General features: G+C 38.4%; 1 protein-coding gene across 2 annotated transcripts; it reads left to right on the forward strand.

The window, feature by feature from the left end:
* IP6K2 (inositol hexakisphosphate kinase 2) lies at positions 1–21,309 on the forward strand. Of its 2 annotated transcripts, XM_081934696.1 has the most exons (6): positions 1–108; positions 14,221–14,518; positions 16,638–16,860; positions 17,472–17,647; positions 18,928–19,103; positions 20,519–21,309. In XM_081934696.1, exons 2-6 carry the CDS (start codon positions 14,317–14,319, stop codon positions 21,014–21,016), a joined length of 1,275 nt encoding a protein of 424 aa, XP_081790822.1. In that variant the 5' UTR covers positions 1–108; positions 14,221–14,316; the 3' UTR covers positions 21,017–21,309. The 2 variants fall into 2 exon arrangements, with proteins under 2 accessions (XP_081790822.1, XP_081790821.1); XM_081934695.1 differs by lacking the exon at positions 1–108 and having other exon boundaries at positions 14,062–14,518.
* Positions 21,310–25,737: the final 4,428 nt, after the last annotated feature.

Raw genomic sequence — 25,737 nt, forward strand, 5'->3', positions numbered from 1 at the left:
CTTGTCCCCTCTGTCCGCGGGGGAAGGGCCGTCCCGCTTCACACCGCCATTTTGGCCCGTGAGGAACAAAAGAGTTGAGGTGGCCGTTGGTTTGGAGCTGATTGGAAGGTAAATGAGGAAGCTTTATTTTTGTTTCTCTCTCTCTCTCTCTGGGTGCGCTCGGCGAGGGGGCAAACCCGAAAGAGCCGCATCGTATCCGGTGCCCTTGATTCCTGCAATGGGCGACAGAGCCGTAACAGAGCAACTGCCGTTCGTACATCTTAAAAATACTGTAAAGTGGCAGCGGTTTGGGGCATCATTTTCAACCCCCCCCCTTTTTTTTTTTACTGAGGGGAGGCAGTGGAAACTGGCTCCTTCGTGTCATACTTCAAGGTGTGCGGGGGGGGGGCGCCCATTTGAGATAACCCGCTTTCGATCCCAATATTTGATTCCCAAGGTTGGTGAAATCCCAATATGCGAGGCGTACAAATGTTATCCTTCTCCTGCGAAAGTTTAAAGTGTGAGCGTGGTATGTTGTAATTAAGAAAGCTGTGTCTCTTCTCCCCCCCCCCCTCCCGGCTACCTTTGGGACTTGAACGCCGGCTTCTTTCCAGTGGCCAGCCGGTTTTGGCTTTGCAACTCCGTTCAAATACGGCGGCTCAGGAGCGGGACGCAAAGGGCACCCAAGGCATTTAGCAAACGGAGGAGATGGTGTGTGTATTGAGGTGGGGTGGTGGTGGGTCAAAATAATGGCCAGGAAAAAAAAAAGTATCCTCCTTTCCTAGTTTTTGAAAGTTTAGCCTTTCGGCATAGAAGGTCCAGCCAGGAGGATAAAAATCTCTGCTCTGGCGCAGCAGCAGGTCAGGAGATGATGGGTTAATTAAAACTTGTATGTGCATGATGAATTTCAAAGCTTCTGTTGTAATAGGAAATGGATGACTCATTGTTACTTGGGGAATTTTTAAAAGATGCGCATATGCCATTCTCGCTTCGCATATTCGCTTCCTCTATTGTGTTTACATTTTGCCCCGCTCCATGTTTTGAAACACTTTGAAGGTGTTTAGTGCAAAGCTTCCCCCCCCCTCCTGATGTGTATAACTTTAAATTGACTTCTTCATTGATGGACTCCTAAAATAAAATGCTGAAAAATGTACTAATTTGCATTTAAATAAAAACAGATCTGTCTTTTTTATTTGTATTAGATTGTTATACACTGTTGACATTAATGATGTTCTGTATTTCTACTTCGGTCTTTTAAAACTGACGTTGCTTTTTATAGGTTCTTCTGAACTATATATTGGAGTGCTTAACATATTAAGTAATATAAGCATGTTATAAATAATAGAATCCCCTTCAGCCATGTATTTAGGATCAACTCAATATAGTTAGAACTCAATAAAATGTTCAAAATGTGCTGTAGAAGACACCTTGCTAAAAAAAATCTATTCCATAGAATAGTAGTTTTGCCTGTACGTGCTTTCTGAATTCATAGTTTTGATGCACAGACTAAATGCTGGATTCTTTATATTCATTTAATAACAGTGCATATGTGCTCCTTTTTTCAGAACAATGAGCTCAAAGCAATAAATAGCAGTGCAGATACACTGAAATGAACAATATTAAGGTATATATGCGATAATAAAGAAAACCACAGCCACTTTGTAAGATATAAAAGCCTTCATATAAAAAAATATTTCTTCTCATGAATAAAAAGAATGTTTGCCCTTGCTAAACTTTTAGGGTTCACCAAACACCAGTACATTACAGAATAATTGAAAGTTGAGTGCCATGCAAGATTAATATATTATTATTACTACAACCACTAAATTGGTTTTGTCAACTCAGTACTTGTGTGATTCAGTGTGGTAATCAGTAGTGCAAAAGCAACTACTATCTATAGTTGAGGTGGAGTAGAACCAGTGAACCTAGATTCAGGAACACTCTTGGGCACAGTTCACTGTGTGACTTACAGGCAAGTAATTATCTCTCAATATATGTCAAATATGCTGCCTTTCATTGAGATTGCTTTAAGAAAAATTGGAATATATGCTACTTTGAATCCTGGTGGAAAGATAGGATATAAATCTAGTTAACAAATAATAAAATAATGAATTTAATTACAGGTTGAATAAGTAAAACTAATGTACGGGAACTGTGGTTCATTCAGGGAATTAAAGATGCGATCAGTGTAGAAACATGACAACTTAATTTCTTGTCTTAGCTTAGTATTGGCTGTGTTTATATGATATAAAGGTAAAAACTCTCTTGATTTGAGCTCAATTCCTTGGACAAAACCTTGTCATTTTCTTGGCAATAATTCAGAAATGGTTTTCCATTGTCTTTTCCTGAGCTGTCTTTTTTCTTTTCTTTCCTATAATGGGATTTTATAAAGATCCCCATCCAAATATTAATGAATATTTTTTAGCTTTATTAGATCACTGTGCACCATAAAATAAACATAGTGATTGTACTGTATGCTAGGCTAAAATATGATTGAGAAATGCAAAACATTCTATGTAGTTTAATAAAACAGCTAATACCCTTTTACCAGAGATGTCAAATAGAGACTGCACAATCGTCTGTTGGTTTAATCTAAACTCTTGCAAAGAGCAGGTGGTTAAGATGGTGATGTAATGAGCAGGTACAGTATTGCTGCATTGGTATCAGTTGCAAAGAATTAATAGAACTAAAAATCAATTGACCATTCCACAATGTTGAGGGAATGTGCTTTATTGATTTGATCTATCTAGTGGACAGAAAAAAAAACATTTTTAGATAAGCTTGGAAGGTATTGCAGCTAATACATACTTAGAACCAGAATCACAGAAATAACTAGTATTGATAAAGAGATGTGTCAAGATTTTGTTCAAATAAGATAAAGCTGTCAGATCAAGCTTTAATTGTAAACAATCTCAGTGGATCTAAATGTTCAATTCTGAGAAAGAAAGTGATAAGAATATATTTGGATATGCAATAAGTTACAATTTTATTTGTATCGTAGATCCACAGATAATGCTAATCTGTGCACACAGACCTCTCAAAATAATTGGAGGCAAGAAATAACCCGTTTCTAAGGAGAAATTCAAATCAAATCAAATCAAATTTTATTTGATTAGCCGCAACCCTCTCCCGAAGGACTCGGGGCGGCGTACAGTCAAAAAGATAAAATACACATAGGACACACATATTGTATTTCCTGCATTATTCATCATGTTATTTTGTGGCAGTGAGCACAATTCACCATTATATATTTTCCCCAACAATCTCAGTCCTCATTTTACTGACCTCAAAAAGATGGAAGGCTTAGTCAACCTTGAGTTGGTGAGAATAGAACTGCTGGCAGTCGGCAGAATTAGTTTGCAATACTGCATTCTAACCACTGTGCCACTATGGCTCCATATACGTACAGCGAAGGGAAGGCCTTGGGATGATTGTGGCAAATAGCGAAGGAAAGGCCTTGGGATGATGGTGGCAAGCAGGTCTATAGGATATCTAAACATTGGCTGTTTAGAAGGGAAGGAAAATAATTGGTATGGGAATTATGTTAATTTGGGAAAGGAGGGAAAGCTACTAAATTGTTGCTGACTGGTTGAGTCTGAGTTTAAAACAACAATTTTTCTGCTTTATAGAAACCTTACAAATTGGCAAATTTTATGACTTCATGCATATTGAACTAGATACCTGACCATGAGATTTTAGTCTAATGCATTGTGCAAATCCAGTCCATGTGTTCTGTTTATAGTCAGTATATTGTATAACTGGGTTATATTATTTATGCCATTTCCACAAATAAAGTTTGCAAGTGAAAGTCTTTGCTATAAGTCTTGGATCAACATTAAATGCAAGCAGTTAACAATTATGCAATAGGAAAATTGATACTATTCTTATTGGCCAACACCAGCCATTTTCAGCCATTCACAAGGAGCCTGTTTTCAACTGGTCCTATTCTAGAAATTTACAGCAAAGCAGTAATTATTTTTTTTTTGTGGTGAATTGCTAACAGAAGTGGGACAAATGGGTATCACTCCTATTTTCTCCCAAGGAGGATTTTCACATGATCCTTTGAAGTTAGATACACAATTAAGCAGCCTCCATGATGGGCCAGATGTCATTTGAAGGTGAAATCATGAGGATATGATCTCTAAAATAGCAAGGCATCTTTATATTACACTTAGAAGGATATGAAGAAGAGCCCTTAGAATCTGCTAGATGCTGTAATAGATTGTACTGTAAGAAGGAGTGTAAGAAAAAAGAATGGATGGTTGATTCCACATATTTAAAAATATGTGTTGTATAGGTATTTCACCACCTTAACTAAAGTTCAGATTCTTTGGTAAGTGAAAATCATTGGAAGAAAGTAACTAAAATGTATGATGGGATAGCTTTAGTTAATGATATCAGTATCTTCACTTTACTAATTCAACTTACCTGATAAACTTAATATTGATTGACAAGCACGGTTTATATGATCAAATCTAAATTGCTGAAAATGGCCCTTACAGGGTTCTTCACGCTGTGCTTCTCTTACATCAGGATGCTGTACACCTGCTGAATATCAGTTTAATACTGTTATTGTTGACATTTATAACTTATTTGAAATATTGAAGTCTGATTTACTTTATTAAAAATTAGCATTAGTATAATGTTGACTATCCTTGCATGGAACAGCAACTGAATAGACTGCTGATAAGATGCATAGATTTGCAAATATAAAAAAGGCTTGTGGTTAATGAGGTATTATCCTGAGAAGGACAGAAGCTTACACACAATCGCATCATTGTAGCCTAAACTTAATATATATCTAAATAACATTGTGCATGTAGTATTGTGTGTATATCTACTAATATTAATTATATGTAATTAAATCTATATGCTTCCCCTCTCGCTTTCCAAATGACTGAGTGGCTTACAATGTAATAAAAATAGAAATATAAAAAGTTAAATTGCAAAGGATAAAATTCAACCTAAAAAAATTCATGGCCTCAGAGCGGAACAGGTTGGTGCCTTTTCTGTCACTGCACCAACTACCTCCATCTTACAGCTTTTCTGTTGGGTCCACACATTAACTGGCAGAATCAGGTTTTAAGGCCCTTTCTTGAGGCCAGAAAGGATAGGGGTAGATCTCACCTCCAGGGCAAGATGTTCCAAAGACTGGCAGAAAATATTTTTCTTCTAGACTCCTCCAGCCAAACTTCCTTGTGTGATGGGGGTCTGCTGTAGCCCCTTTTTCCAGAATGAGTGGGACAGGCCAGTTTCATAGGTCAAAATGACTCCTCAGACTATGCCATAAAGGGCTTTAAAGGTGATAACCAACACCTTGAATTGGACCCGTTGGCATAACAGCTCATATAATAGGTGTTACATGTGCCATTCTAGGGACCTACAGAACTATTCATGTCACTGCATTCTGGGCCAATTGTAGCTTCCAAATATTCAAGGGTAGCTCACATGTAGAGCTCATTGCACCAATCCAGACAAGAGATGACCAGAGCATGAGTGATTAAGTGCATGGCCTTAAAATCCAGAAAATGGCGCAGGTGGCACACAGACGAATATTGCACAAATATCTGTTTTGCTGCAGAATTAGTATCACATAATTTATCGCAGTTTTCTTGAAGTAAATGATGTAGTAAAGATTTCAACACTCACGGAAAAAATTTAAAAATAATCTCAATGAATGATTTTTGATTTTTCAGTGAAGAGTCTATAGTGGCCACTGACACTTACTTGGGGCCTGCCAGACTTCCTGCATCACCTATTACTATTTTTAAATAAAGTTTTATTTATTTTTTGTTCTCTATATATACATTCACATAATTATTATTCTTATTTTACATTCATAATTTTAATACATTTATCATTCCATTTATAGAATTGTAATATTTTCCTGTAGATATGGTGGGAGGGGCTACAGCTGGGTTTAGTCACAGTCTGATTGGTCCAAAGACTGAGGGAAATTTCTTAAAGTATCCTCCCTTCCCTATTGGCTCCCAGTTTACTCTCAGTCTTTGGTCCAAGCACTAGTTTTGGCTCCATCAAGGTATTTGATATTTGTGCTATCTATTATTAATTTGGTTGATTGAATATTCTAAATAATAAATTTAGAGCTGCTGGCCATAGAGACTGCTCTGTCTGTCTCAGAAGGAGGTAGGATTGCCCTGGTCTCCTACCTCGGCCTGGGGGAGCTCTGCCCAGTCCCTGGGTACACGGGGGTGACAGGCTCCTAATTGCAGCCAAAGGCAATCGAGGGCTTCTGCGAGGCTAGACTTTGCTACAGCCTTGCTGTTTCGCCCTCCCGAATCTAGCCTTGGGGCGTACCGCTCCTCAAGGGCTCACCTCGCCTTCAAAAGACGGCACAGCTTGGAAACGCTGCTGCGACTCGGCGAAAGCGCCTCGCGCTTGAATAGCAGTCACGGCTTCAAAGGCAGCGCCGTAGCTTGTAATCGTCAACCACCACGTGCTGTTTCTGATGGACAATATAGCCACAAAGGCGCACATAAACTGTCAGGAGGACTCATTCCAAGTGTCTCTGTCTGGAAGCCCAGAAACTCAGGACCTGGCTGGAGAAGAACCTGGCGTCAATAACAACAGAGCACATCTCGGGCATCGCCAATCATCAGGCCGACTGGCTGAGTCAGGCGACAGACAACCAAGGCGAGTGGCAGCTGGTTCCTGAACTATTCCACAGGATTTGCTGCCGCTTCGGCACCCCATTGGTGGACTTGTTAGCGAGCCCGGCCAATGCTCAACTGCCCCGGTTCTTCTCCCGCTTCCCAGCATGCAACGCAGAGAGGACAGATGCCCTCAGAGGTCCATGGCCTCCGGGCCTTCTTTATGCCTTTCCTCCTCTCCCTCTAATCCAGGGGACCCTGAGGAAGGTAATGATAAAGAGGGCACACATCATTCTGGTTGCCATATTGGCCAAGATGACCGTGATTTGCGGGCCTTGTCCAACTGTCTGTCTCTCCTCCGTGGAGGATTCCTCAGGAGGAGATCGCCCTGTGCCAGGGGGTCCTATTCCATCCGGAGCCCCAGTGGCTCTATCTGACTGCCTGGCACTTGAGCAGTGTCTCCTGAGGGACGCTAATCTGTCAGCCAAGGTCATTTCCACCATTGAGGCCTCTAGGCACCTGTAGACCACATGGATTTACAATGCAACGTGGTCAACGTTTGTTCTCTGGTGCAGGAGATTCAACATTTCCCGGCCGAGGCTTCAGTCGCACAAGTCATTGAATTCTTACAACACGGCTTAGACCAAGGTCTTTCTCATAGTACTTTACGGAGACAGGTAGCTCCTCCGTACTGGCGGGGGACAGCTGTTTCTCCCTATCACAAGTTCCTTTGGTCAAATGGTTCTTTAAAGGGGCAGCAAACCTGTGCCCTCCTCCGGTGCATCGGTTTCCCATTTGGGACCTTTTCTTGGTACTTAGGGCTCTAACAGGACCGCCGTTCGAGCTATTAAGGACAGTGTACCTCAGGTTCTTATCCCTAAAGGTGGCCTTTCTCGTCGCTGTTACTTCAGCACAACGAATCTCAGAGTTAGGGACACTGTCATCTAAGGAGGACCTTTGTCAATTCCACCAAGATAGGGTCGGCCTTAGGCTGGACCCGACCTTCCTCCCGAAGGTCAATTCTCTCTTTCACAGATCGCAGGAGGTCGTCCTCCCTAAATTCTGTCCCTCTCACGAGAGAGAATACCTTTGGCACCGACTAGATGTCCACCCCGTGTTACGCATTTATCTCAGACCTATGTTTCCCTTCTGGCAGTCGGAGGCACTTTTTCTCTCCCTTCAGCCTAATACTCTTGGAGCTAGGGTCTCTTGGGCCACGATAGGCAGATGGCTGCGACAGGCCATCACAGCGGCTTATGAAGCTTCAGGGCAGGCTCCTCCTCAAGGGATTACGGCCCACTCGACGTGGTGTGCCGCTACCACAGCCGCATGGGCCACTAGGGCCCCATTGGAGGATATCTGTCGGGCAGCCACTTGGGAGTCTCCAACGCCCTTTATCTGACACTTATCGGCTAGACCGTTTCGCTTCTGCGGAGGCGCCCTTTGGACGTCGGATTCTCCAACAACTGGTGACCTCCCCTCCCCCATGGAGGTCAACTTCCCGCCCTGGGACTTAGCTTAGGTATATTCCAGCTGTAGTCCCTTCCGCCATATCTGCAAGAAATTGAATGTTGGTCCTTACCTGAACGTTTCTTTTATGTAGATTGGTGGGAGGGGCTACATCCCGCCCTAGATAGCTGTTAGAGCAGGTAAGCAGCGGTCGGGTGGTCTGTTGTTGTTTTTCCTGTATTGTATTTGTAGCTTTTTTCATTTGACCTTGAGAAAACTGGGAGCCAATAGGGAAGGAAGGATACTTTAAGAAATTTCCCTCAGTCTTTGGACCAATCAGGCTGTGACTAAACCCAGCTGTAGCCCCACCCACCAATCTACATAAAAGGAACGTTCAGGTATGGACCAATGCTCTTTCCATTTGGATTGTTTTGTTTACCATCCCTCGCCTATTTTGACACTCCCTCCTTCTCCTTTTCTTTTTTCCCTCTCTCCCTTCTCTACTTCCTTCCTTCCTCTTTTCCTTTCCTTCTTCCCTTACCTCTTCCCTCCTCCTCTCTTCCTGTTCCCCTTCCTTTTCCCTTCCATCTTCCTCTCCTCACTATCTTCCTTCCCTCCTCTTCTTCTCATCTCCTCACCTCTTTTCCTTTCTCTCCCTCTCCCTTCTCTTATTTCTTCTTTCCTCCTCTCCTTTCCCTTCCTTCTTCCCTTACCTCTCCCCTACTTTTCTCTACCTCTTTCACTTCTTACCCTCTCTCCTTCTCTGCTTCCCCCTTCCATCTTCCTCTCCTCACCTTCTCTCTTCCTTCCCTCCTTTTCCTCTCTTCTTCTCTTCCTTTCTTTTTCTATTGCTGCAGGCAGGGAAGTGCGGTCAGGGGAGACAGAGCCTCACCGCTCTCATCATGAAAAGAAAAAAAAGGGAAAAGGCACACGTCCGATTCCCCGCCTTCCTGACTCAACATGAAGGACCGTGGAGCGCGAGCCGCAGGACTGCGGAGCGTGCTCCGTGGTTCCCTTCATGTTGACTCAGGAAGGCGGGGAATGGGACTACCTGTGCAGGAGGAGCGCGCTCTGCGATCCCGCAGCTCGCGCTCCGTGGTCCCCTTCATGTTGACTCAGGAAGGCGGGAAATGGGACCACGTGTGCAGGAGCTGAGGCAGACGGGGTCCCATTCCCGCCTTCCTGATGACGTCACCAGCCTCACCAGCCATAAACCTCACCGCACATCACTGGCTCCAGGTGTGTCTTCCAGCTCTCAATTTCTATTTTCTTGGGGTGGTATTTTCGCAAACCCAAAAATCTTTGTATATCATTTCTTGTTTTTTTTTTTAAAGAATATTTCTCTTTTTTGGTCAGACAAAAACAGACAACAAATAACATATAGAACCTTCTTCAGTCACGTACAGCATGTTGTTTGGTTGTAAAGTTTTTGTGCATCACTTCCATAGTCCTCACTTTCAAATGTATGTAAGATCACAAATTATCAACTCTTTTCAAACAAATTCTCATATCATCAATCCAATATATTATATAAAAATTATTATAATTATTAAACATTCATTTGACTATAAATTGCTTTTACATCCTTTTGTATGAAATATCCTAAATTTGAGATAAAACTATATAATAGCATTCCATTCAATAACATTTCATCTTTCTAACATATTCTAGATAAAAAATGATTATATTTAATTACAAATACTAAGTCTCCTCTCGTAGTCATTTGCAGTTTGGATAAAATTTCATATCCTCAAACTAGTACCAATATATGTATTATTATCAATATTACTCATTTATATGACTATATATAATACTCTAAATTTAACTAAGTTTGACTTAATTGTTATTATAAAATTTCACTACATCAACTTGTATCCAGTAGTAGTGCAGTTTTATATATCGTGTCATTTGTGGAATTAATATTCTGGTTGTTTTCTTAATGGGTCTTTTATGGACTTCTTTTCGCAGCTTGTTCCTCATTGTATATCTTATGAGCACTCGAAACCCTCCATCTGTTCCTTTCATCAACTTATCTTTGGTTATCACCGATGTTTCAGTCAAGATTTTTCTCCTTGCTTCCATCAAATTTTCTCTTTCTTCTTCTTCTTCTGTACTTTGAGGTCTGAGGTAGAGTTCCAGTCCACCTATCTCCCCTTTCCATAGTCCACTTACTATTTCCAACCACGCTCAGTATGCTGTCAGTATCCACAATTTTCTTACCTCTTTGTTCCTTTTTTCCTTCAATTTTTGGAACTCTGTCCTCAACTTTCTTCTTTTGATAAATATTTTCAATTTTTCCATCTCTTTTTGTTGTTCTTTGTTCTGCGCCATCCATTCTCATCTCAATTTTCTCTGTTATTATTAATATCTTTTGAATTTTAAACATAATCATTTGCAATATTAATGTTTTTTTTCATGTTGTGCCATCCTTCCAACTTATAAACACTACCACTACAACATTTGAGGCTTTTATTGTATTCCAAACAAGTTCATTATAATCTTTCAAATCAAAACTTTGCCTTCACTGCAAAAACTCCGAAACAGCAGCTGTATAAACAAATCGTGCTCTTTCCACTATCACTCTCAATAAACAAACTGAAAGGAACTCCGAGAGCGAAAAGAAAATACAATGATTCAGCCTCCAACCTTAAAGTGGCAGTGTTTCTTTTTTTCCCCCCTCTGCTATTACAGCCCTTTTAAAATAGCAGACTTACGGAGAAAAAATCTTAATTAAAAAAAAACCAATCTAATCAAACGTAGAAAAGCAAGAAATTTTTAATCCACAATATATATAGAAAAAGTAAAAAATAAAAATTAGAAGAAGTAAAACTCAGTCTTCCAATTTAAAAAATAGGAAACATTTGCCGAACTTCCATTTGTAAAAAGAGAATTAAAAAAAAAGGATAACACACTAAGTTTAATGTAGCTTAATTTCACCGCTTGTTTTCTTTTGTCTTCAATTTTAATTTAGTTTTAATTTTCTTTGGGTAGTCTCTTTTCTAATAATAGACTTTTTAAAGTAACAGCATTGAGACTAGTCAGAATAGTTAGGAAAACAAGTCAGAGATTTCCTGGAGAATCACAGCTGGCAGAGTGTCTTCCAATTCTAGTAAAAAAAGTATGTTTCATGCCTCTTTAAAAGAAGTGCATTTTGCTTTTTCAAAACACTCCATATATTTTCTTCCATTAGGCAAATGAGAGTAGATCTCAACAACAGTATTTTATTTGCTCTCCACTTTTTTTTTATCTCAGACGTTCCTTGCAATATTGCTATTGATTCACTTGAATTCTTGAGCAGTGCCAGACAATTTAACATTAGTGCAACAGCTCTCTTCCTATTGTTTCTGTATTTTTTAAACAAATTATATTCTTCAGTTCCTATATTCCAGTCATCCAGAAGAGTCATTCCAGCAAGTCTGTTTTATGCTCTTTAAGTCATATTGTCCCTATAAACATTTTTCAGTCACGAAGGAGATGTAACATTTTCAAGGGCAACCTTAACATTAACTAGAGTATTACAAAATATTTTGTTACAAATGTTCTGAGAAAAATGGATAATATTTTGCTTACACAGGCATAAGACAGAACTTTAATGATTATGTGTGTTTAGATGCAGATCTGTTGAATCATGCCCTGGCTAATACATAAGAGACTTCAGGTTTGAAAATTCACAGATATCAAAATTCCCTATGGTGCTTGTTTGGTATGCTGAAAGAAAACAACTTATAATGAGCTCACAAGGGATGATTGTGAGATGAGAATAGTATGCTTTTTTATACTTGTATTCTTTTCTCTGAAGAACATGAGTTCTGGATATGACTTTGGTATTTTTACTGGGTAACATGTTGTGCTCTCGGTGTCTGTCAATGTGTGTTTTATGGTAACTTTTCAATGTCAATCAGTTTAAAAAAAAACCAGATCTTTGCTTATTTGAAAATAAGACTCACCAGGAGCTTACGTTCCAGCTGATTAGGTATAAATAATGTCAAGTCTTCATTTAAACTTAGGTCCTAGAGACCTAATGGATAAGTCTGTTTTTTTCTTGGCATTAATATGGAAATGGTTTCCCATTACCTTCTACCAGGCTGTGTTTGATTTACCATATAGCTCTTGTATTTTAAGAATAAATTATCTGCTTTGACAGAAAAATAATAACAGTGCCACCTTCTGGACACCTTTTTGTTACAGAAATGAACTTGATGCAGTAATTGAAAACTTTTGGCTCTAGTAACCAGCTAGAAGAATAAATATTAAATATGCTTTCTGCTTACCTTTTAGATGAATCTTATGCTACAGTAAGCATTCTTCCATTTAATTTATTTCAATAAATTTAAATAATATATTTTGCATAGTAGAATTTCTAGTGCTTGGTATCATGATGATCTGCTAAGTTGACATACGCAGATTCGGTTATGCAATATTGAAAGCTCCCTTCCTCACCCTCCCTGCACTTCTATGTACCTATTGATAAACAAAATAATGAATGGCTTTTGTAATCTCTTGGCATTAGTTACAGGATAGTTGCAATCCTGGGTGGACTTTTTGGGAAATAAACATAATTCTGTGAGATTTGTTTTTGACTTAATACTCTCTGTACTGTTTAACATTGTGATCTTATATTTAAGTATGTCTAAAAATAGGTTTCTGACCTAGAACACTTTGTGGTCTCTTAGAATTAAGCGAATTATTATTCATGTAATGGTCTTTAGTACTCTGCAATTAAGCACCAAGTTGTTTTTAGATAGATAAATTAAAAGATAAAATCAGTAGCTTATTTTGTATAAAGCCCCTTATATTTACTGCTAAGAGACATTATCTTCTATTTTTTATAATATATTGAATAATACAGTGGGTCTTTGAACTGTACTATTTAAATTTTTAAACATTTGCTTGCATGTACATAAATTCTTGCTAGGTTAAACTTAAAATTGTCTTTTATGCTTTTTTGGACATCTTTGTTAGTGGTAAAAATATTTGTGAAACTGCATGAAGGTTTTCAGAAGTCATAAAAATGAAGAAATCTGTATTTCTTTTTAAAAATATGACCTCGATGCATGACTTTCCCCCAAGGCTACTTTCATAAGAGTATCTTTGGAAAGGTTGAAGTTGTTTTTCAACTTACTTTTGAATTTAAAGTTGATAGCTTGACTCCAGAGGTTTTAGCAAGAATAACAAAATAACGGAGTTGGAAGAGACTTTGAGGTCTTCCAGTCCCACCCCCAGTCCAAGCAGAAGTCCTTATACTATTTCGGACAAATGACTGCCCAGTCTCTTCTTTAAAATCTCCAGTGGCATAGCACCCATGACTTCCAATTCCACTGATTAATTGCTCTCACGCTCAGGAAATCTTTTTAGGTCTAGGTTGGATCTCTCTTTCCATCTGTTACTTCTTGTCCTGTGCTGTATTTTTGTCTGATGTCCACTTTGAAAAATCAAGGAATTAAAGGAAAGCTATTACAAAAAGTACTTGACTAGGTGGCTCAGTGGCTAAGATACTGAGTTTGTTGATCAGAAAGGTCTGCAGTTCAGTGGTTCTAATCCCTAGTATAGGTCTCCTGCATGAGCAGTAGGTTGGACTAGATGACCTCTGTTACTGTTACCTATTATTTAAACAATATTTTTTGTTCTTTGTAAGAGTTGCTTTAGACAGACTATAGTCAATAATTTTAAGTAGTATGTGAATGCCTTATGTGCATGTATTAGATGATAAAGGGAAAAAATAAATGGAAACTTTGGGCTACAATGCTTTTTTAGCTCATTATCTGTATTGTGATATAGAGAAAAACGTAGAAAAGGGTAATACATCTCCTTTTGCCCTGTGCCTTTGTGCGATAAGAAACTTGGCTGAAAGCAAATATGAACACTGAAAGAAGTGTGAGTAACGCTGTTTCTCCTCCCCTCCTTCTGCTGACGTTCTCCCTGCTTTGCAAGAGACACACCTAGTAGCTCTCTCCTAATGTTCATTGGCTAATACTATGTAGGGTGTGGTATACAGACTTTTGCATGACCTCACTCCTGTTTGTCTCAGTGCTCAGATCCAGTTGTCTGTTTTCAGTTTCAGCTTTTGTGCCGAGAGTTTCATTTCTGCTTTTCTGGATGCAACGAAAGAATCTTTAGCTTTGGTGTTCCAGACAAAATAGAATAAAGACACGGGGATTTTCTTTTCTTTTTTTCTTTCTAGAGACTTACTAACCTGGAATAAATACTTTCTGGAGGAACAGTTCTGTGTGAGTTGCTTTCACCACCGTCCCATTGGTCTATCTAATGTCCTACAAGGATGAGTCCGGCATTTGGAGCTATGGAAGTGGAGCATTATTCCAAAGGCGTCCTCCTGGAGCCTTTTGTTCATCAGGTTGGGGGTCACTCCTGTGTCCTCCGGTTTAATGACAAGACCATCTGTAAGCCCCTTATTCAGAGAGAACATCAGTTCTATGAGACTCTTCCTGCTGAAATGCATAAATTCACTCCTCAGTATGAAGGTATGTTGCCACCTTTAGAAGGGGGCTGGGTTTAATCCATTTAGTAAAGTCCAATGTTTTTTTTGTCCTTAAAATCTCTTGCATAAGAGATTTTAGGGGATTTCTTTTCATATATTTTGATGTTGTCTGAGCCAGGCTGTGGAGATGCAGGGTGGAGATGCTTGCCAATGGGTCTTTGGGCTGACTAACAGCATTAGAGTAGAACAACACTGCTGATGATAGCCTATAAATCGCCCTTAGGCACAGGTAGGTAAGTATATTGATAACAGCTTGTAAGTGTTTTCAGTAATAATATTTTTCTTTCTGATTTTTAAGCCATATGTTTTTTTAAAAAAAAACTGGTATTAAATAAACTGCAGAAGGCATGCTGCCTAGTGGAAGCTTAACAAGGATTTTCAGATGATCTCTACTGCTTACATTATGATCATGCTATATAAACAAGTTGTCATAGTAATGAAAACTAAGAATCACTGTTAAACATAGTCAGCTTGTTTTTAACCTTAAAGAAATGGAAAAAAAGTACTGTGGCCAATAGGTAGGCAAAAGGTGAAGTATTGTTGATGAGGCTGTAAAAGATGATGGTATGTGGAAGTGGATATTCCAGTTCTTTTTACCATTGTATTAGTTGACCAAGACATTTAGTTATTCATCCTGCAGGAATTTAATTAACAATAACTTGAATTTGAAATTCTGAAGTTTTGATACTGTATTCTATTTCTTCATTTAATAAATCATCTTTTTCCCAATTGTTTTATATTATTTGGATCAAAGACTAAGATAAAATGCCTTTTAGCTGTATTTCTGTAATGGCATTCATACTTACTGAACATTTGAATGTTTTTTTATTATGAACTTTCAGAATTAATAGATGAATGTGTGATTTATGATATTGAATAAATGTAATAAATTGTACTAGCAGATGTGGTTTTTCTCTTGTGGAGATGTATGGGAGGGATTAAGGGGGGGGGGAGCCTTATTTGGTCCGTTTCTGTTATTTTTTCCAGGATAAAGCCAAAGGCCATTTTCTAGCTGGCTTCCCCCCTTTCCTGTAGCTCTTTCTCTCGTATGGGCAGCAGGACTGTCAGTCAGAGCTTCTGCACTCCCTACCCTTGCTCCTGTAGGCCCCACAGCTGCCTGCCCTGCTCAGAAGTGCCAGCCTCTCGCCACGAACTCTAGTGATGAGCGGCAAGAATGTGCAGATTGATTGATTTCAGGATAAAGAGAGAGAACTGAGGAAAAAAAATACCCCATTCAGCCAGTTGTTACAACTTCGGCCGTAACTTTCCTATATGGCATGGGGCTACATTCCTGTCAGAACTGTCCTCTCAAAACATAATGCAGTGCTCTAGAGACTTTGAGATGAGAGGCAAAAATGCTTTCAAGGTTCACCATGTTTTGATGTATCTTGAGTTAAATTTGTTTTGTACTTCATTTTGTTATTTCATTTATGAGATGCTACATAACTGAAACCAATAAAATATATTCCCCAGAGGAAAAATAAATCATTGTAAATTAAACGTGGTGATTCTGAGTGGAAGCCTTTGAATTAGTTGTCTGTTGTAATGTGTGATGTTGTTCTTGTTTTGCTCTACTCTTGCAAGCTTTTCCTTTTCTCTGCAATCTATTAAGAATATTCCCAAAAGCCTGTGTTTTGGATGAATGCTTTTAGATTTGCTATGGAGCAAAACTTAAAGCTTTTGGTGTTTCTCTGCAGGGAATATCCCCCTGCAAGATGTAAATATGCAATGTTTTACATCTCTCCTAGAGTCAGATAAGTCAGATTTTTAAAATATAATAAAATTTTTCAATAATTGAAAATGTCTCCTGTTATTATTTGAGTCTTACTGTGCTCACAAGAAAGAGAAGAACCTTCTGTATCATTAATGTGTTGTCTTCATGATAAATTGTCTTCTCTGTGAGGTGTCACTTTGTCTAGATGTTTTGATATTTGTTAGGTTGACAGATGAGTTTTGGCCTGTGGCACGATAAAAAAACTAAGGACTTGGGGTAAGAGAAAAACCAAAGTTGCTATATTCTTAGTGTAAAATTATGTTGTGTTGTGATGCTTTTATTTTTACTTCTCCTATGCTTAATTGAGTATCTCATGTTTCTTCTTAAGGTGTGGTATCTGTAAGCTTTGAAGAGGATGAAGATGGAAACTTGTGTCTAATAGCCTATCCATTAAATGGAGATCATGATAACTTGGAAAGTATAGATAATTCTGACTGTGAACCCAAAAATAAATTGCTGCGGTGGAGTAATAAAAAGACTGTTTTGCTAGAAAATGAAAAGTTAACTAAAGAATGGGTCAGGCAGCATAGAAAAGAAGAAAAAATGAAAAGGTAATTGACAAAAGGTTCTGCTTCCTCATTTTTGAAAATACTCATTTTTGAAAATAATCATTAATACTCATAATTATAAAAGCCTTCAGCAGATTCACCTGCATTTAATTTGGAGCATAAACCTATGTTTTATATTTAGGAATTTTGGGCAGGATGAGAGCATGCTAAGTACTTACTTAGAATAAGCCCAATGAAATTAGTGGAATGTTATGACAATTGATTTATGTCATAAAATATGCTTTATAATTTCTGAAGTAACAAAATGTTTTTTAACAATTTTTGCAGTATCAGATTATTTATATGGAGTTAAATTTGTGGGTTCTATCACATCAATCTGATGCTCAGAAAAGAGCATATTCTCACTTAAAAGCTATAAAATATATTTTACTGTATGAACTTCCATAACATATCCATCCTTGATAAAATGCAAGCGCTCTTTATATAATATTATTAGTGAATTATTTAGATAATACCAATAGTTGTCATCATTTAAGTTATAAATATATTATGAAAAAAGTGAAGGTTGGCACATTATTCAATTCAAATCCAGTTTATATTTGAAAGTATTTGATACTTGCATTTGACCACAAACATTTGTTTTTATGTTTCAGTCACAAGTTGGAGGAAGAATTTGAATTGCTTAAGAAATCGGAAGTTTTGTATTATAGTGTTGAAAAAAAGGGGAATGTTAGTTCACAGTTTAAGCCCCATAATCCTTGGAGTATGAAGTGCCATCAGCAGCAACTCCAGCAAATGAAGGAAAATGCAAAACATCGAAATCAATATAGTATCCTTTATGTGTTTTATACTATTTTGTACAAAGCCTGCAAAAAACTAGGAAATATTAAATTACTTAAAGCAGACATACAATACTATTGAGCATTCCAGCGGTTGTAATATTTCTTAGGAGGTATCCTCTAGCAGACCCCCTTGCAAGTCAGCTGCGTTTGCCGCTATTTGTGATTAGCTTGCGCCCTCTTTTCTTTGAGGACAGGACTGATTATCATGTGGGCTTTTGCAATAAAGAAGGAGCTTTGTCAGGTCAGAATGCATTCCAAGACAAGTTGTCTGTGTTTATATCAGTTCATTTTAAAATTAAGAATATGCTATAGTTCAAATCTAGATTACGAACTGACTCTTTCAGTGCCATTTTATGATAAAAGCACACATTTCTTAAATGATGAAATTATTTGCTACATAAAATGGACCTTACTCCATTTTATATTTTTAGGAAACAGCTTAGTTTCATTCTTAAACCCAACTTATGTAAATTTATCACATTTTGATGGGAGGGTTTAGTTGAAATGACTACATAATATTTTAGTGGATTGTGAGTTTTTAAAAAAGATTTGAGAACAATTGTTGAACAAGATTCTGTGTTCTCTTATAACATTTTTCATTTCACTGGACAATTTTGTACAATTTAGCAATCAAGACACTAAATGGTTTATGTGCAGCCAGTTGAGTTTAAAATGGTAGTTCTGTAATGTAATGTAATAAACATGCTTAACTTCAGTTGAAGGGAGATATTTGAGATGTTTGTTCATTTATTAATCACATTTAGCTAGCCACCCATCTCACCAAAGAGCTCTACTCTGTGTGGTGCACAACAGTAAACCATTTCAGTCAAACCACATGGATTAGTTCTAAAGACAAATTACACAGAGACATGATCCCATCTCTCCCCTGGCAGAGATGGTCATCCAAACCTTCAACACCGATTTGGAGGGAGCTAGAGGAGGAGAAAGTCCCATCAAACATGTTAGATTTCACTCATTGATAATTCCTGTTGTCGTTTAAAGCAGAGGTTCTCAACCTTTTCTTCACAACAGACCCTCTTTAAATATCTTTTGTGGCCACAGACTATGGCCATGGACTCCCAAGACGTAACTCAAGATTTAAATCATAACATTTCTTTAAGCCTTCCCAGACCTCTTGTGATGACATCGCTGACCCTGCCCCCAGTGGTCCACGGACCAGAGGTTGAGAACTACTGGTTTAGTGGATTTATTTTTATTTCAAGTGTAAACAAAATACTAGTTATATCATTTTTCCTTAACTAAATAGAATTTATTTTACTGGAAAACCTAACCTCACGATACGAGGTGCCTTGTGTGTTGGATCTCAAGATGGGAACCCGGCAACACGGAGATGATGCATCTGAAGAAAAGAAAGCTAATCAGATCCGGAAATGCCAGCAAAGTACTTCAGCAGTTATAGGAGTTCGTGTGTGTGGTATGCAGGTAAGTTTTAAGTGGAGGAATAATTCATACTTACGAACTTGCAATTAAAAGGGACACATGAAACCAATATCTACTTATTTGTATTGTATACTGCCCAGAGGGTCCCTTTGTGAGAGAGATGGGCAGTTTTTAAATGTGAAAAACAAATAAAAATAAATAAACTTCAATTTTACAGTACTGTTAGTTCAATAAAGGAAAATATTTGTAGCTCAGGGTAGAAATGAGTGGTCCTTGGTGCTCTCTGAGATTGACTGTTTCCTTGCAGAAATTTCATTACCCAAATTAGATAACAGCATCAGACTAGCACTCAGCACCAAGGGCCCTCACCCTTAGTTCACTACATAGTTTCTTTGAGGAACATGAACTTTTGTTACAGCTGGCATGAAATAGTTGAATGAAGGAGAGTATGAATTAATATTTCTGGGCAATCTGAAGATAATTCTGCCTTGAATCCTAACTGCATAGTAATTCACTTATATTTCTTTCTACACAATTTTATAATCCATCCACTTCATAATATTCTAGTTGATACTTTCTTCATCTTACTCAAAAAAGCTCCAGAAGATGGCCATATGACTAATTGAGTGGATAGGCACTTAGTCCAATTTGCATGTGTACTTGAACTAGAATTTCAAACAGCATTTTTGTTAAATAGTATAATACTTTTCAATTCATTCTCGTGATTGTAGAAAGATTGTTCTTGCATATATTTTCCTGCATAGAGAGATGATGGAACTATTTCGTCATCTTTCCTGAGCAGATGCAGGATCCTTCATCTAGCTGTGTTGCAAAATACCTCTTGTCCCTATTGTATGAAATTACAGTGGATAGATAGTATGATGCATGAGGTCAAGACATGAGTTATGTTTTGATCTATATGGGCTGGCTAGTCTGGCTTCACTGTAATAAAATAATAGAAATCATTGCATTCTGGTCAATTCTTTCAAACTATAGATTTCTCCTGTGTATTATTTTAGGCATGACATAGACCACCTAATTAAAATTATCATTTTAAATACTATTTTTCTCCTTCATAGATAGGCCACTGAGTATGCTAAGCAGTAGTACTTAAGTGCCAGTAACTTTGCAAACAGAGTTAACAAGCACAGGCGTGACACTTCTATTTATGGGCTGAGTTATGGAGTGACATTATGCATGCTAGGACTTGATTTTCAAAACAGTGGGCAAACATATTTATAATCCGACTTAAGTTATTTAGTTATATATCTCATTTTTAAACAGTATAGATCTGAAAAAAATACTTTGCAGGGGAAGAAATGCACTGGAGAATAATCTCCACTTTACTTAAGCTGTGCCAGAGTACCTTGCAAATAAACCAGTTAATATTGTACCGTTTTATTTCAGTGCTACCACTGCATTTAGTGCTAACAGATCTTTTTTCTTTCTTTCTACAGGTTTATCAGCCAGATTCTGGCCACTTAATGTTTATGAATAAATATCATGGGAGAAAACTTTCAGTCCAAGGATTTAAAGAAGCACTTTACCAGTTTTTTCATAATGGCAAATACCTGCGACGAGAACTCTTTGAATCTGTTCTAAAGAAACTAACTGAATTAAAATCAGTCTTAGAGAAGCAGGAATCCTACCGCTTTTACTCCAGCTCTTTGCTGATTATTTATGATGGGAAGGAACTACAAGATGTGGTGGTGGACTCGGACCCAGAAGACATTGAAGGTCTTTCAGAAGAATCGTCAGATGAATCAGCACGAGCGTATGCCTACAAGCCTACAATTAGTTCCGTTGATGTTCGAATGATAGACTTTGCCCACACTACATGCCGGTATTACGGAGAAGATAGCGTGGTGCACGAGGGCCAAGATACGGGTTATGTTTTTGGACTTCAAAACTTAATACTTATTATTAAAGAAATAAGGGACGAAAGTAGCGAATAAACATTTAGAATGCGAATCTGTAGAAAGCACTATAATGACTCTTTGTATTCCAGAAATACTGGCCACTTTCTTGTGGTAGCAGCCTATACAGTCTGTATTGGGATAACCCCATCAGAGTCGGAGCTGTTCAAAAGAGGGCATTTCCATTTAGCGGTGCTAGATTTAGCACTGACACATCTGGGTATCTTTATTATTTATTTTAACTCTCGTAAACATTCCATATTTGATTATCCAGATACCTCCGTTATTTCTCTGTGTATATGTATCAATAAAATATTTTTGTTCATTGTAAATGATGGCGTCCTCTTTCTAATCTGTCAGTCATTTATTAAAATATCCTGGATGTTACTACTACGTTACACACACTAAATTGAGGTCCTCATAAACAGTTACTTTCAAAACACAACGCTAATGTATTCTTAGTACATGGGCTACATGGTCACAAAAAATATAGTAAAACAAATTGACACTTTTTCCCCACCTCCTCAGGAACTGGAATGTGTAATTGGTAATACGTGGGACGTCTCACGTTCTTGTAAAAATACCAAGCATGGGAACTTTGTATGACGCAGGTAGATGTTAGAACTTGGTGTCACTTTTATCTGTGTTTTTGGAGTCTTGATCTTGCTAATCATTCTAATAATTGCTAATAATTCTTGGTTAATAATTTTAAAGTTTGCTCTGCTCAGCTAAGTGACACGTGAGACTCCTAGCCCTCACTTGGGAACTTTTGAGTAGGTCTATTGGAAATTTAACACTACCTCTTTGCAATGGACTTCTGCATGTATAGGAAATTTACTATCCTCACCAGGCAATTCTCCAAAACTAGTCATCCTGTATCGTCTGAATTCAGGCTATGAAATTGCCCATAATGGCATACACAAGCTCAAGGTACTTTGTTGTTATTAGTTGGATGATAGAATGGTAGAGGACAGGAAGGCCTGGAGGAATATTATCCATGGGGTTGCGAAGTCATGTCCGATGCATCGCGACCCCATGTGCGATGTTCCTCCTGGCCTTCCTGTCCTCTACCATCCTCTGGAGTCCATTTAAGCTCACGTCTACTGCTTTGGTGACTCCATCCAGCCACCTCATTCTCTGTTGTCCTCTTCTTCTTTTGCCCTCAATCTTTCCCAGCATTAGGCTCTTCTCCAGTGAGTCCTCAAGATACCATTGCTTTATTATTCGGTGAAAAAGTAAGGGTATGCTGAATTTTCTGAACCAAAGCATCCACATTGATTTTTAAAAGTCAAGTTTCCCAACCACTCCATAGAATTTCTTTCACTGGGTACAACAGGGATCACATCACCTCTTTTAAAAGTGTCTTTGACAGGTCAAAACTGAATCATTGTAAAGCAGCATCCTCAGCTTGCCAGTTTTAAAAGATGGGCAGCCATGTACAGGCTGTCAAACCACTTACTGACAAAAAATTATTTTTGAACCATATAAGTATGGTTTATATAGTTTAAAAAACACACGAACCGTTTATATTGTTTTAAATATACCATATAAAAATAAACTTGAACTCAGTTTTCATTCTTGATATATGGATTGTAACTCCCATTGCTCAGGAAGGTATCTCAGAGAATGGCTGTATGGTATTCGGCATTTTCCAGTTTTAACTACTGCTTGCCTGTTGTGAGAAACAATATAGGTCAATAGCTGTGAATCTGCTGAGAATAGTGAAAACCTATCAGGTGTAATTATGGCTCTCTTTTCCTGTTCAGTGCAATGGAATGGTAGAAAGCAATTGTGTAAAGTATCTTGGGGCTCTGGAACCAAATCTGATGTAATCTGCCATATCAAACTCAGGGTTGCAGAGAAAAAACATCTCAGAAAAAATCCCTCTAATACAACCAGATCGGTACTAAATACTTTTACATTTTTCTCGTAGTTTATTGATATATAACTAATATTTTAGTAGAAATGATTGTGTGGAAAGGTGTGTTGACATTTATGACCTTTAATATTGTTTCAGTTATTGAGGGGCTTAGTTGTTAGCAACCTTAGGAAATCTTATTAAAGAGAGGTCGTGATGGGAGAGAAATATCTTTTTTTAATAAGTGCCACATAATGAAAAAATACAGAATAGAATGTAGCCATAAATTTGTGGTGGGCCCATACATTCCACTGGCATTATCTTCAATGGCTTAATTAATTATGCAATATTAGTTTCTGGTTTGGATGGACAGAGAATTCTTATCTGTTCTCTGGCAGCATCTATAGAATCCAAGAAGTAAGAGTAGGCTGAGGGGATGACAAATGTAAAACGGCCTGATGACACCTCAGAACAAGATATTATTTTGCCTCGTTATTTCCCTGTTTATTACAATAAAACTTTCCCACTTGGGCCTGCAACAGTCATGAAAATCATGCAAATAAATACAGGTTAGGCAAACCATTTGATACACCCACTCCTTGGATTGCAATCCCAGCACTTCGTTGCTTAAATGTTATGACTCCGTATGGGTGGAACTGCTTTCAATGAAAAGGACAGGATTTTAGATGAGAGAAGTCTTAACCAATCTCATACAGGCAAAAAAATACCTTACAACGTTGAGACTAAATCAGGTCCCCCAACCCCTGGGCTGTGGCCCACTAGTGGGCCATGAGCTGTTTGCAACTGGGCTGCAGAAGCAGCAGGTGAGCATGTACGTGTATCCCCATTTCTGCAAGCCGTGGGTGAGCGTGTGCACGCATGCTCCATTTGTGTGACCGCTTACCTGAAACCATCCCACCCACCCACCCTGGGCTGGTCCACAAAGCGGAAACGTTGGGGAATTGCTGCAAATAATAGGATCTAATTGAAAACCAGCTTGCTGCAAAGGATATCGTGTGACTCGTTTTCTGTTGATATATTGAAGGTTTTCCAATGCTGTTCCATTCATTACTATCAAATTGGCTTTTAAAAAAATATCAGTAGAGGAAAATACCCTCGAAATATCTCATTCAGAACATCTTGTAGGCATTTGCCTCTCTATCTGACTTTATTAACACCTCTGCTGTTTCTCATTCTGTTTTTGAAAATCTGAGAATGTTAGAGGTCTATGTCTAGGAGATACTAAGTGCCATAGACAACATAATTTCTCATTCTTTGAGGCAGAAATCATTGCATTATATTATCTTAACATAAGTTTCCATCTTTTTAAAAAAAACCAAGCATAACAAGTCTATAACAAATGGGCATGGCAGCATCTTGCGACAGAGAATTTCATAAGTTCTTTATGATTACATGAATAGTTCTAGCAGTCCGAGATATGATTGAAACTAGAGCAAATGCACAAACTTAAGGTGCACAAGTGAAAGCATATCCGTGAATAAGGTTTTCTTCCTTTCCATTTCTGCTGGTGGGTGGGAGAGCCACAATGCAAGGAATTAATCTACTCCCAATTCCAATGATGGGGAACAATTTCATCAATGGAAACCTTCATTTAATTTTACTCCATCTTAACGGAATATTGATTTGCTAAAGTTTGTTAAGTTCCATAGATTTAATTAGCACCAAGTGCAGTTATTTTAGCCTGTTCAATGAATTCTGAAAATGGACTATGGGAGAGTTTACTACAGTTATCTGATGGTTTTGCAACAGCAATAGCTACATAAAATTATGTGTCTTTACAGCTAATCTATCCTGTTATGTCTATGAAATCTATTAGTGCAAAAGATGTAGTATTTTTCTGCAAAGTGCATCCTCTTTTGGGTTTTTTTGGATTTTGACAAGAATTGCACAATTAACCCTTCCTCTTCATTTGGAACTTGTGGGCGATGTGAGTTTGCTTGAACCAAGGGACTGAAATCTACTCACATGCCATTTTGAAATATCTTTCATCTGAAAGTCTAGGCCCGTGATGGCGAACCTGTGGCACACAGAGCCATTTCTGAGGGCATGTGAGGCATTGCCCTGTCAGCCCCAGTGCGCATGTGCATGCTGGCCAGCTGATTTTTGGCCATTTTCCGCCCTCTGGAGGCTTCAGGGATGTCTCCTGAAGCCTCCGGAGGGAGAAAAACAGCCCAACGAGCAATGCGCCTCCCAGAGGTCCAGAGGCTTCAGAGACGCATGCGTGCATGTGCGGGGGTGGATGGATGTTGTGCGTGCATGCAAAGGGGGAGGGCATTGCATTTTGGGTGTGGGCATACACACGCATGACCCCCCTGTTCCCACCGCTTTTGGCATGCCCCGAAAAAAAGGTTAGCCATCACTTGCTCTGATTTCTTCCTCATGAATAACTCAGTTCGTCATGTCAGATTTCACAGAGTACAGTGTCTGCAACTTGCCAACTCTTTTTGGATGCTTGTCATGAAAATTGGACATTGCATGTCAGTCCAGGACAATGGCTCCCAGATGAAACTGTATAAAGTACAGAAATGTATATGTTAAAACAGAAGGGATAAGTGGAGAATCAAATTCATTTCCATCCAAGTAGGACCTGGAGAGTGACAAGTGACATCATGTAGGATTCTTGCAAATACAAGATTGCTGTTCTTGTTCCTTCTACTGAGATTTTTTTTTGGGGGGGGGGGTGTTGTCCCTGAGCTCCCATGTATTCAGAATGCCTGTTATATAACAACTGCATCTTAGTTTTCAGAGACGCATCATGAGTCTGTGGGTGGGAGTACAGAATGTGATTGCTTAAATAATGTCTACTTTTATCACACAAGAATCCGGGTGGCACAAATTGTCTCTAGGACTGACACAAGCTGTTAGAAAGGAGGGACGGAGA

Source organism: Natrix helvetica (assembly GCF_964273705.1).
Source record: "Natrix helvetica genome assembly, chromosome: 1".
Classification (NCBI taxonomy): domain Eukaryota; kingdom Metazoa; phylum Chordata; class Lepidosauria; order Squamata; family Natricidae; genus Natrix; species Natrix helvetica.

Coding starts and splice junctions, on each gene's coding strand:
- IP6K2 (XM_081934696.1), top strand. CDS start 14,317: ATGAGTCCGGCATTTGGAGCTATGGAAGTGGAGCATTATTCCAAAGGC. Junction 17,648..18,927: donor AAAACATCGAAATCAATATA/GTATCCTTTATG, acceptor TTAACTAAATAG/AATTTATTTTACTGGAAAAC. Junction 19,104..20,518: donor TTCGTGTGTGTGGTATGCAG/GTAAGTTTTAAG, acceptor TTCTTTCTACAG/GTTTATCAGCCAGATTCTGG.